Source organism: Rissa tridactyla, chromosome 8 (genome assembly GCF_028500815.1).
Source record: "Rissa tridactyla isolate bRisTri1 chromosome 8, bRisTri1.patW.cur.20221130, whole genome shotgun sequence".
Taxonomy (NCBI): Eukaryota; Metazoa; Chordata; class Aves; order Charadriiformes; family Laridae; genus Rissa; species Rissa tridactyla.
This window is the reverse complement of record NC_071473.1, coordinates 6,794,616-6,807,107: the sequence shown is the minus strand read 5'-3', so window position 1 is coordinate 6,807,107 and position 12,492 is coordinate 6,794,616. Positions and strand designations below refer to the sequence as shown.

At 56.9% G+C, this 12,492-nt stretch overlaps 1 protein-coding gene across 1 annotated transcript; it reads left to right on the top strand.

The window, feature by feature from the left end:
* Positions 1-50: 50 nt before the first annotated feature.
* On the top strand, positions 51-12,119 carry CHTF18 (chromosome transmission fidelity factor 18). Its single transcript, XM_054213169.1, has 22 exons — positions 51-153; positions 293-457; positions 617-743; positions 865-1,039; positions 1,173-1,262; positions 1,404-1,456; positions 1,662-1,803; positions 2,513-2,725; positions 3,464-3,561; positions 3,689-3,812; positions 3,966-4,099; positions 4,455-4,548; positions 4,628-4,726; positions 4,988-5,118; positions 5,871-6,033; positions 6,300-6,524; positions 6,632-6,781; positions 7,329-7,459; positions 9,322-9,466; positions 10,356-10,472; positions 11,167-11,224; positions 11,838-12,119. The coding sequence occupies exons 1-22, from the start codon at positions 72-74 to the stop codon at positions 11,972-11,974; spliced, it is 2,853 nt and encodes a 950-aa protein (XP_054069144.1). The 5' UTR covers positions 51-71; the 3' UTR covers positions 11,975-12,119.
* Positions 12,120-12,492: the final 373 nt, after the last annotated feature.

Here is a 12,492-nt window from a genome sequence, read left to right as displayed (position 1 = left end):
CCGGCGTCCCGCGTCCAATCAGCGGCGGCGCGGCGGCCGGAAGCGCGGCGCGGGCGGGAGCGGTGCGGGTCATGGCGGACCCCGAGGAGGATCCCGAGGATGGCTTCTACGAGCGGTTCGCGGCCGAGCTGGAGGTGCTGGCCGAGCTGGGAGGTGGGAGCTGCTGGGGCGCCGTGTCCGGGAGCGGGGGGCGGCGGTGGAGTGAGGGGGCGGGACCGGGCTTTGCGCTGGGCAGCGTCCCACCCGTGGGTCCCCTCCGGTGACCGGCGCCGTCGTGCAACGCCTCTTGCAGATGACCCATTCTCACCCGCTGGCCCCAAAATCTCCCAGTTCCGGAGGAGCAGGCAGCCGCCGGAGGAGCCCGACCCCGCCGGGGACCCCGCCGGGGACACCAACCCCAGGAAGAGGGACCGGGGCTCTGTCCCACTCACGTCCCCGTCACCGCCCGCAGCCCACAGTAGGTTTGGCCCAGGCCGAGTCTGCAGCCCCGGTGGGTCCCCGGGTGCTGCTGACCCCTCTTCCACCCCGGGCGGTGCGGGGTGCTGCTGGAGGAGCAGCCAGGTGCTGATCAGCGATGGTTCTCCCCTTCATCCTCCTGCCATGGTGTCTCACGCAGCCCCGAAGCCGAAGCGACAGCGCCTGGAAGCTGTTAAGAAGCTCAACTTTGGTGCAGATGATGAGTTGGCTCCTGATGGCCTCTGGGATGCTGGCCCAGAGGCACCTTCTGCTCCGCAGACTGCCAGGTTGGCCGTCTTGAACCCCACTTCTAGCAGGGGTGAGGGAGAGAGCCCTTGAACCCCACTGAAGGTTGGGTTTCAGGGGCTCTTTCCCTCGCCCCTGCTAAAGGAACCTGGTGTTCTCCAGCTTGGACCACCTGGAGATGAGCGGCATGGTGCCTCTGCAGACCACGCCGCCCTCTGAGAAGAAGCGGGTCCTCAAGCGGCCACCCATCCTGGAGGACTACATCAATGTGACATCCACCGAGGGCACCAGGGTCTTCATGGTCGTGAGGGATGATCCCTCCAGGACAGGGGTGGAGGTAAGGAGGGATCTGAAGTCTTCTTGCTTCTCTGTTGACTTCCATCTAGTTCAGGAGAGAATCTTTGAAGAAGCATGAAATGTTTGTGCTGAGCATCGGTACAAACTTGGTGTGTGTCCTCTGCTCCTCACAGCTCCCAGATTCCCTGGGCTGGAATGCACGCAGGCCACTCCACTTGCTGGGGATGCCTTTCTCCTACCTGAAGGAACAAGTAGATGAAGAGGTATCACGTCTTGTACCGACCTTCATGTCTTCCCCTGTCACCCCTGGATAGCCACAACGTTGGCTCCCGAATCCCTGTTCCCCCCCAGCTCTGGGTTAGTGGGGTGTCTCTGACCCCCCTCTTGCCCTCTTTGTGCTCAAGCGTCGGAGACGTGTTCTGGAGGCGTCACAGCAGCTGACGGAGATAATAAACAGGTGAGATGAGTTGAAATCCCGTCCTATCCCTGCCGCGTTGTCGGATGCGGCTCCCAGGATGCTTTGGTGGGGTCCGGGTTTTGGGACTTGTGAGCAGAGGAGCCTCTTATGCCCTCAGCATCCCCAGCTTGGCAAGTCCGGATGTAATTCCCAGCCCTGCCCTGAATCCCTGGGTGGTTTAGGGCAAGTTAGTTCTTTCTTGCAGTTGCCTCGAGAGCGACACCGGCACCGAGAGCCCGGAGCCCAGCGGGGAAGCGGAGCCGGCAGACGAGGAGGATTCTGCGTCGCATTGCCTCTGGGTGGACAAGTTCACTCCCCGGCGCTACATGGAGCTGCTCAGTGATGATGTGAGGTGCTAGGATAAGTGGGGGCTTGGGGTTCAGGTGGATTTGCCGCTTCCATAACTCTTCCTTAATGCTGTGGGATCAAGGTTTTATGGTGCTGTCTTTGATTATGGGGCTTTCAGAAGCACCGGCTGGTGGGCTGTGTCCGTGCCAGCCCTGCCCAGGGGCAGTCCTGCTGCTGAGGGCTCAGGGTGGGGGTTTCTCAGCTGTAGGCTGTGGACCTTCCAACAAGAAAGACTGTGAAAGATGACCAAAATAAGACAAAAACTATCAGGTGAACTTTAGCCAGGAATTGTAGCCTATTTTGGAATATTGGAAGTTTTGTAGGGAATTGGAAATTATGGAAGAGGCTGAGAAGCGCTGCGTTGAGCCGAGACAGATGAGGGACAGCAGGGATGGGGCCAATGTGACTTGTCCTCGGTTGTGCTGCGGGATGGATGGTGGCTGAGTTAGGAAGGGAAGCAGCATTCCCATGCTGTCGCGGGGAGATGCCAGGTGGAAACCTGGGCAGCCTCTTCCATGGCGGGGGCTGATGTGCTGAACGCTCGAGGTCTGTCTGGGCAGACAGCGCTCTGCGTTGCCTCCCCGGGCTCGGTTCCTTCCTCTGCTGCCACGGTGGTTTTTAAGCCATGAAGGAGAGGGCTACCTCTCTCCTTGGCCGGATCCTTCCAAGGTTTGATGGGGTTTCCTTGCTTTCTTGCCCCACATGCAGTACACAAACCGCTGCCTTCTGAAGTGGCTCAAGCTCTGGGACACTGTGGTGTTTGGGAAGGAGAAGGTTGTGAAGAAGGCCAAGCCCAGCGCCGAGGCTCATCCTCCATTCAACCAGCCCAAGGAACAGCAGAATAAGTGGAAAACGAAGATGCAGCTCACAGAGGAGATTCTGGAGGCTGAGCTGGACCAGCACAAGAGACCCAAATACAAGGTGAGCAGGACAGGAGGCCACTGTGGTGGGTCTTCTCTCCAATCCCCCTCATCCCACCACCACAGTGAGGAGCAGGCTCTTCCAGTACAGATCCAGGAAAAATTGGATTCCTTGATTCTCTTTAGAGAATGTGGGGTTTTATCATGTCTCCTTCTGTTTTGCCTTGGGTAATGTGATAATAAGGGGAGAGGAACAGACCTTCTGCAGCCAAATTAAACGGGCTGGTTGAGGAAAGTCGCACCCTTTTTAGCAGAGGTTGGTCTTGACTTTTTTTGTTAGGGGCAGACGTGACATGCCGTTGAGCAAGAATTTCTGCATCCAGCAAAGAGCGATGATGCTCAAATGGTAAAGAGAGCAGAGATAACATAACAAGGCCAACTAACCAGCTTCAACCTGTCCAGTGAGAAGATATAAAAAAGGAGAAACAAAACCTAACAGCATTGCTTCTCAGGAGTGTAATTCTGGGAGGGATTTTGTTCAGCCTTTTCTATCTGTTGCCCTGCAAGCTTAAACGTATGCATGAGAGATGCTGCCAGGATGACTTTGTCACTTCTGAGAGTTTCTATTCCTTTCTCCAGTGACTTTCCCTTCTTCCCATGTGCCTACAAACCAGTGCAGCAGCTCCCAAGACCGCTTGGCAGGACGCAGAGCCTTGTCCCCTTGCGTGGCGGCCTTAGTCGGTGCTGGAGGAAGCCCTGCCTCGCTGCCTGCCGGGCTGACGTTACCTCTCTGCCGCAGGTAGCCCTGCTCTGTGGCCCACCCGGCTTGGGAAAGACCACGCTGGCCCACGTGATCGCCAGGCACGCGGGGTACAATGCCGTCGAGATGAACGCCAGGTGAGTCTGCGCCGGCTGCCCAGCCCTGCCCTGCCCCAGAAGCAGCCAGAGGTGGTGGCGTGTGGAGGTGGTGGCGTGCCAGAGGAGATGCTGTGCCACAGCAGCCTGGCACCGACTCGTCTTGCAGTGATGACCGCAGCCCCGAGGTTTTCAAAACCCGCATCGAAGCTGCCACTCAGATGAAGTCCGTGCTGGGTGCCAACGAGAAGCCCAACTGCCTGATCATCGATGAGATAGACGGCGCGCCCGCAGTAAGCCCAGCCTGGATCTGGCCACCTTTTGCATTAACTGCTTAATTATTGCCCTCTTGGCAGCGCATCCATTTCAGGAGCGGTTTCTTGCCTCTGAACAGCAAGAATTTATCCCTTCAGTGCTTGATTTTTATTATTTTTTTTTTCCCCAAGGCATCTATCAACGTGCTGCTAAACATCATCCACCGTAAGGATGCGGAGGGCGAGGCAGTGGCCGGCTTGGGCCGGAGGAGGCGGCGTGAGGGCGGACTGCTGCTCAGGCCCATCATCTGCATCTGCAACGACCAGTTAGTATCGCCTGCGTGTCCGGGAAGGGATGGAGAGCCGAGACCCCTGTCCCAAGCGAGGAGGCGACTGCTGTCACCTCCAGTCAAAGATTTGCCATCAGACCCATGGCTTAGAAGTGAATTATGAAAAGTAAAACTGCAACATGCTCAGCTTTCCTGAACCCCCCCCCGGTTTTGTACCTGCTGGGGTGATTGTGGCTAGGTGTGAGAGTACATTTGCGTTTGTGCGTGCCCAGGCCTGCAGTGGTGTACAGGTGGCTGCTGAATAACCCGTCTCTCTTTGAGCGGAGCATTAATGGCTGGATTTCTTCCTCTGCTAGGGTCGCTCAGAGACCCCTGTGCTTCCCTTTGCCAGGTACGTCCCTGCCCTCCGGCCGCTGCGGCAGCAATCGTTCCTGCTGAACTTCCCTCAGACGGCGCCGTCCCGGCTCGCCCAGCGGCTCTGCGAGGTGCGGCGGGGCCGAGGGCTCCTCTCTTCCCCCCCCCGCCAGCCGACGGGCCCTCCCTGCTGACCCCCCTCTCCTGCAGATCGCCCTGCGGCAGGGCATGCGGGCGGACACGGGCGCGCTGCTGGCGCTGTGCGAGAAGACGGAGAACGACATCCGCTCCTGCATAAACACCCTGCAGGTACTGGTGTCACTGCGGGGGTCTCTGGGGGACAGGGGCTTGCTGCGCCTCTTGACTTGAGCTGGGCTCGGATGGGGATGGAGGGAAAAAAACTGTCCCAGGCAGATCCCTAAAATGTCCAGCCTGTTCCCTGTGTCATTTTTAATGGACAACACAAGGGAGAGCGAGGTGCCTCTGTCTCTGGCTTTCCAGCTGGCTGTCGCGGGCATCCCCTCCCTCCCCGCGGTGCCCGTCCCCCCCAGCCCCTCGCTTGTGTTGCAGTTCTTGCATGGCCGAGGCCAGAAGGAGCTGAGCGTGCAGATGGTGCAGACGATGAAGATTGGCTTGAAGGACCAAAACAAGGGGCTTTTCTCCATCTGGCAAGAGATTTTCCAGCTCCCAAAGGTCCAAAGGTAAAAGGGGGGGATTTGTTAGGTTCTGCCTGCTTGGGACCCGCTTGTGGCACCCCCTGCCCTGCCTGCAAGACCGTGTTTTCAGAGAAGGGCAGCAAAACTGGTGAGAGGTCTGGATAACAAGTCTTACGAGGAGCGGCTGAGGGAGCTGGAGTTGTTCAGCCTGGAGAAAAGGAGGCTGAGGGGAGACCTTCTCGCTCTCTACAACTGCCTGGAAGAGGGTTGTAGAGAGGTGGGGGTTGGTCTCTTCTCCCAAGTAACAAGCGATAGGACAATGGCCTCAAGTTGCACCAGCGGATGTTTAGATTGGGTATTAGGAAAAAAAATTTCACCGAGAGGGTTGTCAAGCATTGGAACAGGCTGCCCAGGGAAGCAGTTGAGTTGCCATCCCTGGAGGTATTTAAATGACATGTAGCTGTAGTGCTGAGGGACATGGTTTAGTGTCGAGTTGGCAGCGTTAGGTTAACGGTCAGACTTGATGATCTTAGAGGTCTCTTCCAACCAAAACAATCCTATGATTCTGTGACCTGCAGTGGAAAAACCTGAAAGGTCCTGGAGAGCTGGTCTGCCCTGCAGCAGACCTGGCTTCATCAGCAGATTTGTGTGTCCAGATGCTCTTTGGCCGCTCTCTTTAGTGCCCAATAAGTTGGCATCAGTATTGCCTTCAGTCCAGTTTGCAAGGGTCCAAGTACTCCTTGGTGGTCTGTTCAGCGCCAGGGCACCCTGAGCTCTTCCCTTTGCGTTCCCCCCAGGCACAGGATAGGAATGGACCCCGCTTTGCCAGCCCAGCTCCTGGCGGGCGATGAGGACCTGTCACACCTCAGGGGGACAGCTGGCTTCAACGCGTCCTCCCACCGCTTCCACCACATCCTGCACCTTGCCGTCTCCTCGGGGGAACAGGAGAAGCTTGCCCAGGTAGAGCAGCTCGGTGGGGGTAGAGCCGGGCTCCTTCCTCTGCCGTGCTCTCTGGAGGAAGGGGGGCTTCTGATCTGGGGGGTCGTGGCTGAAGGGGGGTGTCTTGGGAAATCCGTCCCTGCAGTAGGATTGTGCTCGTTTTGGATGGAGCGTTGGGGTGTTGTGCTGGAGCTGGGCTCAGTGGGATGCTCAGAATCCCAGTCGTGTGCTCTGACGGGACCATCTCCCCGGCCTCGAGCCGTCTCTAATCCTGCATCCAATTCCAGGGTCTGTACGAAAATTTCCTGAACATGAAGCTGCGGGACTCCAGTTTCAGCTCGGTGTGCTTGGCCCTGGAGTGGCTGGGCTTCTCTGACCTGCTGAGCCGGGCTGTCCTGCATGGGCAGAGCTTCCAGCTGATGCGGTACCTGCCCTTCCTGCCCGTGGCTTTCCACTTGCTCTTCGCGGCCACCAGCATCCCCCGGCTCGCTTATCCCAGCAGCCAGCACGAGGCAAGTACCTGGGGAGGGCACCACAGCAGCGTGGCTCCAGCTCTGTCACCCGTGGGGACGTCTGCGGTTGCCGCCATGGCTGAGCCGTCCCTGCCCTCTCCACTCAGGCCCTGGCCAAGCTGAACCACATGCAGAATGTCGTTGTGTCCATGGTGTCGGGGATAACGCCCAGCGCCCGCAGCCGCGCCGGGCAGCAGTCTCTCATCTTGGAGGTGCTCTGTCTGCTGCTGGACATCATTGCCCCGAAACTCCGACCGGTGAGTGCCCACCAGCCCTCTATCCTGCCTGGGTGACGTGTCCCCTCTGCAAACCCCCTGTGAGGGATGGCACACGTCCCCTGTGCTGCATCGCCCAGGCTGAGCTATCCTGGACCTCTGTCCCAAATTCGGAGTGGGTTTGACGTTGCAGCTGATGCAAAAGCCGGAGGGAAGCTGGGGACAAGGCTCTGAGGTAGCTGACTTTTGGGTGTGTGCGGGGGTGTCCTGCACCTCCTGGACCACTGCACCAGGGGGTGGGCTTGGCCTGAGCAGGGGCTTGGGGGGCTGTTGCAGTCCCCTTTCAGCGGCTGGTTCACCTGCACATGGGTTATGTTGGGTGCATTTACCCTTCGGGCCATTGGAGGGGACTGTGCTCTGTGAAGTTCATGTGTTCCTACCAGGAAACTAAACTTGGTCTGAACCTCAGGGGTGTTAACTGTCCTTTCTCATATAGAGACAAACCCTGTGCTTCAGGTTATTTTTATGTTTAGAATTTATTGTGGATTAGTGATGCCCTCCCCTTGCTGGGCTCCGCTCTCCTCCCCAGGTGAACACCCAGCTCTACAGCCTGAAGGAGAAGCAGCAGCTGGCAGACCTCATCAGCACCATGCTGGCCTACAACCTCACCTACCACCAGGAACGCCTGCCCGAGGGCCAGTACGTCTACAAGCTTGACCCGTAAGTCCCGAGGGTGGGGAGAAGGTGTAGGGGTCCGAAATAACAGCAGAGAGCTCAGGAAGGAGTTTGAGCCTGAAGGCATCGTGGCGTTGAGTAGGTTTCTTGCAGCCAGAGGCTGCAACCCTCTCAAGACCAGGCTGGACGGGGCTTGGAGCAACCTGGTCTAGCGGGAGGTGTCCCTGCCCAGGGCAGGGGGGTTGGAACTAGATGATCTTTAAGGTCCCTTCCAACCCGAACCATTCTGTGATGCTATGACTCTCTGATGGTGGCGGCTGGGTTGGTGCAAGCTGCCCGGTGCCAAGATGGCTTCAGGGAGACCACTTTCTCCAATGGTGGCTCTGCAGGGATTATCTGCTTTTTTACCTTCTGTTTTTTTTTTTTTTTTTTAAAGAAGGAGCCCAGGAGCCCAAAGCAGGGGTGGCTTTGCTTTAATGGGATTAAAGGAAAGGAAGCAGCTGCCTTTAGCTGTTACCAGAGCCAAGAGAGGAGGGAGCGAAGCTGCTGGAGCCTTGTGGCAGCAGGGGAGAGCAGGTCCAGCCGGGCACGTTGCACACAGGAGGTCACTGTAGCCGCGGTTAATTTGTATATTAAGAGCCGGCCGTTGCTAGACTTGAGTCTCGCTGTGCTCTAAGTATATACAGAGCCGTAAACGCTCCCGAGGCTTCAGTGAAGTAATACAGACCCGACCACAGCTAGGAGCAACACTAATGTCTTCCTGGTGCAAAGTTAATTACAAAAATTAGCCGCTGTTAAATCAAGCAGCTGTATCTAATTACAGTGAAGCGCTTTATTATTTTTTTTTTTTTTTTTTCCCCTTGGAAAGGCCCGCGGGAGCTGCAGGGGCAGTAGGGAGCCATCCTCCCCTGCCCTCCCCACGCCGTGCTGTGCCGCTGAAACGTGGCCATGGGGAAAGCATGGGACATTGGGAACTACATGGCGCAAGCAGTTGCTTTGCTCCTCTGTTTTTGCGAACTCTGAGCCTGTTTCCTGGCCATGCTCAGTGATGGCGGGGACCACGGGGGTGTCATGTCCCGGTGCCACCTCTCAGTTGCATCCCAGTATCTCTGTGGCAAACAAAACTGCTGTCGACAGCAAAACTTGTGCTTTCTCTTTAAAACTTTTTAAATCATACGTTTGACCGTTAATTTCTAAATGACTGCAAAGCCATCTGACAGAGGACTTTGCTGCCTTTACTTTAAGGGGAATAATAGTGAATGTGAGTAAAGCGTGACATATTTACAGCTGGCGGAGGAACTGGCCCCGCTGGCTCCTCGGTGCTGGGGCTGCGCCTGGGCTTTCGCTGGACTGGAACAGGCCTGACTCCAGATCTGGTGCACCAACCTCGTTAAGAATGAAACTGCTCTGATTAGCCAAAATTACTGTTCATGGCCGTACCTCAATTAAACGGCTCCCGCAGGCACCTCGAGGCTCACGCGAAGGGCCGTGGTGCTGCTCGTGCCCGAGCTGTGATGTGACTGTGGCTTTTCCAGGGCAATCTGTTGGGCACAGACCCGCCTGCAGTTTCCTCTCCTTGCATTAAAACCAAGATTAAACAGCACATAATCCCTCCTGAGTTCCCATTCAGCTGGGATGCCCTGCAGCAACCTGGCTCCGCACAGCCGGCGCCGCTTGCTGGGCATCTTCTAGTGCTGCCCACGCAGAACTCAGAGAGGGCAGCGATGGGGAAACTGAGGCACCGTGGCCAGGATCATACCGAGAAGCTGGAGGGGACGGGGTTGGGAATCTGGTGGATCTCCCTGTGCCTGAATCAGGCTACAGTTTGCGTAACGCTTTTTTATTTTCAGTGTTGATTTGTTTTCAGTATGGGTGTATTTTCTCTTCTCCCCTGCTCGGCGGTGCAGGAACGTGGAAGACGTCTGCCGGTTCCCGGACCTGCCGGCTCGCAGGCAGCTGACCTACCAGGCCAAGCAGCTCATCGCCAGGGAGATCGAGCTGGAGAAGATGAGGAGGACGGAGGCTTTGCTGCAGGTACGAAACCTGGGCGAGGTAGGGAGGGCTCGCGGTGTCCTGTGGTTTCGGGGAGAGGGGGGGTGGTTCTGTCAATGGGGATAAAGTCTTTAGGGCTGGTGTGGGGACCTGGTGTTCCCAAAGCAGCCGGTGGCTTTTGCTCTGCAAATGGAAATCCAGGATTAACCCCCCTGAGCCGCAGCCGGCTGCCTGCGCATCTGCCTTCGGGCAGCACATCCGCGCTGGGGCGACGAGCCTGAAGGGCTCATCTTTTTGCAGGAATTCTGGAAAGAAATGCTCGCTGTGAGTTAAAGCTTTAAACCCTTCAACTCTTTAATGAGGGTTGTGATGAGATGTGCTGGCTGCGATTTGTGCGTGTCCATGGGGGAGCTGACCTGCCCTCTTGCCTGCCCTCTTGCCTGCATGTTCCCTCCCTGCTTCACTTTGATCCTCCCAAAGGTCCCAAAGCCCCCAGGAGGAGCAAAGTTACTCTGCCCACTGACGAAATCTCTGTGGAGCAGTTGACAGAAAGCAGGAGAAGGTGGAAACGGGCAGAAAAGACTGAGAAATGGTTCAGGTGTAGCTGATGCCGGCGCTGCCCTGGTGCCATGGGGATAATTGATCCCAGAGCGCTCCTTCTTGCAGCAGAAGGGCTTTCTCGGGGGATGCATGAGGCAAAGAGATGCTGCAAAAACATCTCTGAAGGCTTCTTGTTTACACGGTGCCAACCGTGAAGTCCCAGGGAAAAAGGGACTGTAAACACGATGTGCCCGAAGTGCTGCCAGGGCTAATCCCATGTGCTGCTGCAGGACAGGAAAGGACGGAAAAATACATACCAGGTCGTTTGGATATTGTAATCAAACCTGGCAGCAAATAGAGGGGGCTGCTCAAACCTCCAGACCCTCACTCAGGGCTCTTCTCCCCGCAGGAGCCTGGGAACGGCCTTGGTGAGGCTGGGGAGCGAGCGGACGTGGGGCCGGCTGTGCCCCCCAACCACCAGCAGCGCCTGGAGCACATCGTCCGGAGAGCGGCAGTGGAGGACAAGGTGAGGGGCCTGCAATTTCTACCTAATTTCCTACCAGCGTGTACCTTGGCTGCTGGAGACTGCCTGTCTCCATTGGTATTTATTTATTTTTAGTACAGTTTCTTTTAATAGGCTAGTTCGGCACCACGCGTCCCGTAAATGCCTCGCTGGGTTTGTAGCATGGGGATGAGTTAGACCTGGGTGGCAATTACGGACGCACCCCGCAAAGCCTTCAGGGGTGGGGAAGGAAAGAGATGTGGATGTTTGGGCTCAAATAGCCGAATTTCGGCTTAGTGGAAGCTGGGAGGTCAGAGGGAGAGCTGCTCGTGGGGTGGGGAGGCACACACACAGGTTGGGGGGGCTGTGGGGACATCAGTGGGTGAGCCAGGGTGGTTCCACCCCCGGCATCCCAGTAGCAGCCAAGAGGAGCAAGAGGAGGTCCCCTGCCACCACCCCTCTCCACGGGCTCAGCTTTGAGACCTTGACTGTCCATAAAACCCTGCTTTTTTTAGCACGATAAGCCTTAAAGTTTGTCTTTCCCACCCGATTTTGAATGCTGTTTGCATCTTCCCGAGGCCGCTGGCCCTTTCTGCAGGATTTGCATCCGGCTCCCGCTCGGCGGCTCCCTCCTGCGCTGACTGCTTGAAGGGGGCCGGGGCTGTAAATGCAGGCGCTGGCAGAGCCCCACTCACCTCCTGCTTTTTGCTTTTCGCAGCCTGAGACCGACTTCTTCGGGCGGCCGCTTCGGCGACAGCGGGTGGCCACAGCCCCAGGTAGGTGGCAGAGGGACGGGATGGCAGCGAGCGGCTGTGGCAGGGGGCAGGTGGCGGAGGGACAGGGTGGCTGCAGTGGCCCCAGCCCTGGGTGGGTGGCAAAGGGACAGGGCGACTACAAGTGGCCCCGGCCACAGGTGGGTGACATAAGCATGGGGTGGCTGTGGTGGCCTCAGCCCCGGGTGGGTGACAGAGGGATGGGGTGGCCGCGACTGCTGCCAGGGAGTCCCTACATTTTCAGTGCCTGGAGCCCACATAGGTGCCCAAAGAGGGGCTCTGTCCCTAAGCCCCGCACGTCGTCGGGGGACATCCACGGGGTGGGGAAGGGATATCGAGCGCACTGCCCCCAATGCAGCAGGCAGGGCGGGTGTCTGCAGGCTGGTCGGTGGCTTCTGGCAGCGTCCAAAGGGCCAGCAAATACACCGAGCTCGGAGCACAGCACTGCTGTGGGAACCTCCAGTGTTTGCAGGATCCGGGATGTGGGAGCATCAGCTCTCCCCATCCAAACCGCCCCCCCCGGCAGCTCCCCGGCCCCCGTGCAGCCTGGGCGCGGGTTCTAACTTTAAGGTGAAGAGTTTCAGCAAGTTTTTGAGATGGATCTGCCCCCCCGCAGCCCCTCAGGTCTCCAAGGAAGAGTCGATTGAGAGCCAGATGGGAAAGGCCGTGGGGAAGAGCGACGTCTGGTTCCGGTTTAACGAAGGGTTTTCCAACGCCGTCAGGAGGAATATCTACATCAAGGACCTGCTCTAGCAGGGCAGAGACGAAGCCCAGGAAATTACATAGGTGGAACTGAAAGGGATAAGCTGACTTGACTGACTCTCTTACCCGTGGATGGGGTGTGTGCATGATCCTGGTTGGTTTTGGTTATTTTTTTTAATACCCACTTGTTTTGTTAAAAAAAAATAAAATGTATATATATAAAAAAAAATCATGAAGTATTGTTCTGTTTATTTCATTTATAAACCCTTGGTTGTCATATTTTGCCTGGTTTGCTGCAAAACGATAATCCTACAGTATACAAAAGAATATTTAAAATCAGTGAAAATGTTTTATAAAAGTTTTGCTCCTTTACAAGTCGAAAAAGCTGCCAGCTTGACGGCAACGGTGGCGGAGGCGAGTGGAGAGCGGTGACTGGAAACCTTTGCCGCTCATGTCCCTCCCAACACTGCCCACCCCCGGGTATTCCCTGTGTCCCCCATATAAAAAAGAAACGCTTCTACCACTAAAAATAATAAGACAAGCTGAGGGTAGGGTTTTTGTTCAGGTAG

What these genes read in the sequence shown, in the direction of transcription:
- CHTF18 (XM_054213169.1), top strand. Translation starts at nt 72, where the DNA reads ATGGCGGACCCCGAGGAGGATCCCGAGGATGGCTTCTACGAGCGGTTC. An exon ending in CCTGCATAAACACCCTGCAG is followed by an intron (nt 4,727 to 4,987) that starts GTACTGGTGTCA and finishes CTTGTGTTGCAG; the next exon opens with TTCTTGCATGGCCGAGGCCA. An exon ending in AGGTACGAAACCTGGGCGAG is followed by an intron (nt 9,467 to 10,355) that starts GTAGGGAGGGCT and finishes TTCTCCCCGCAG; the next exon opens with GAGCCTGGGAACGGCCTTGG.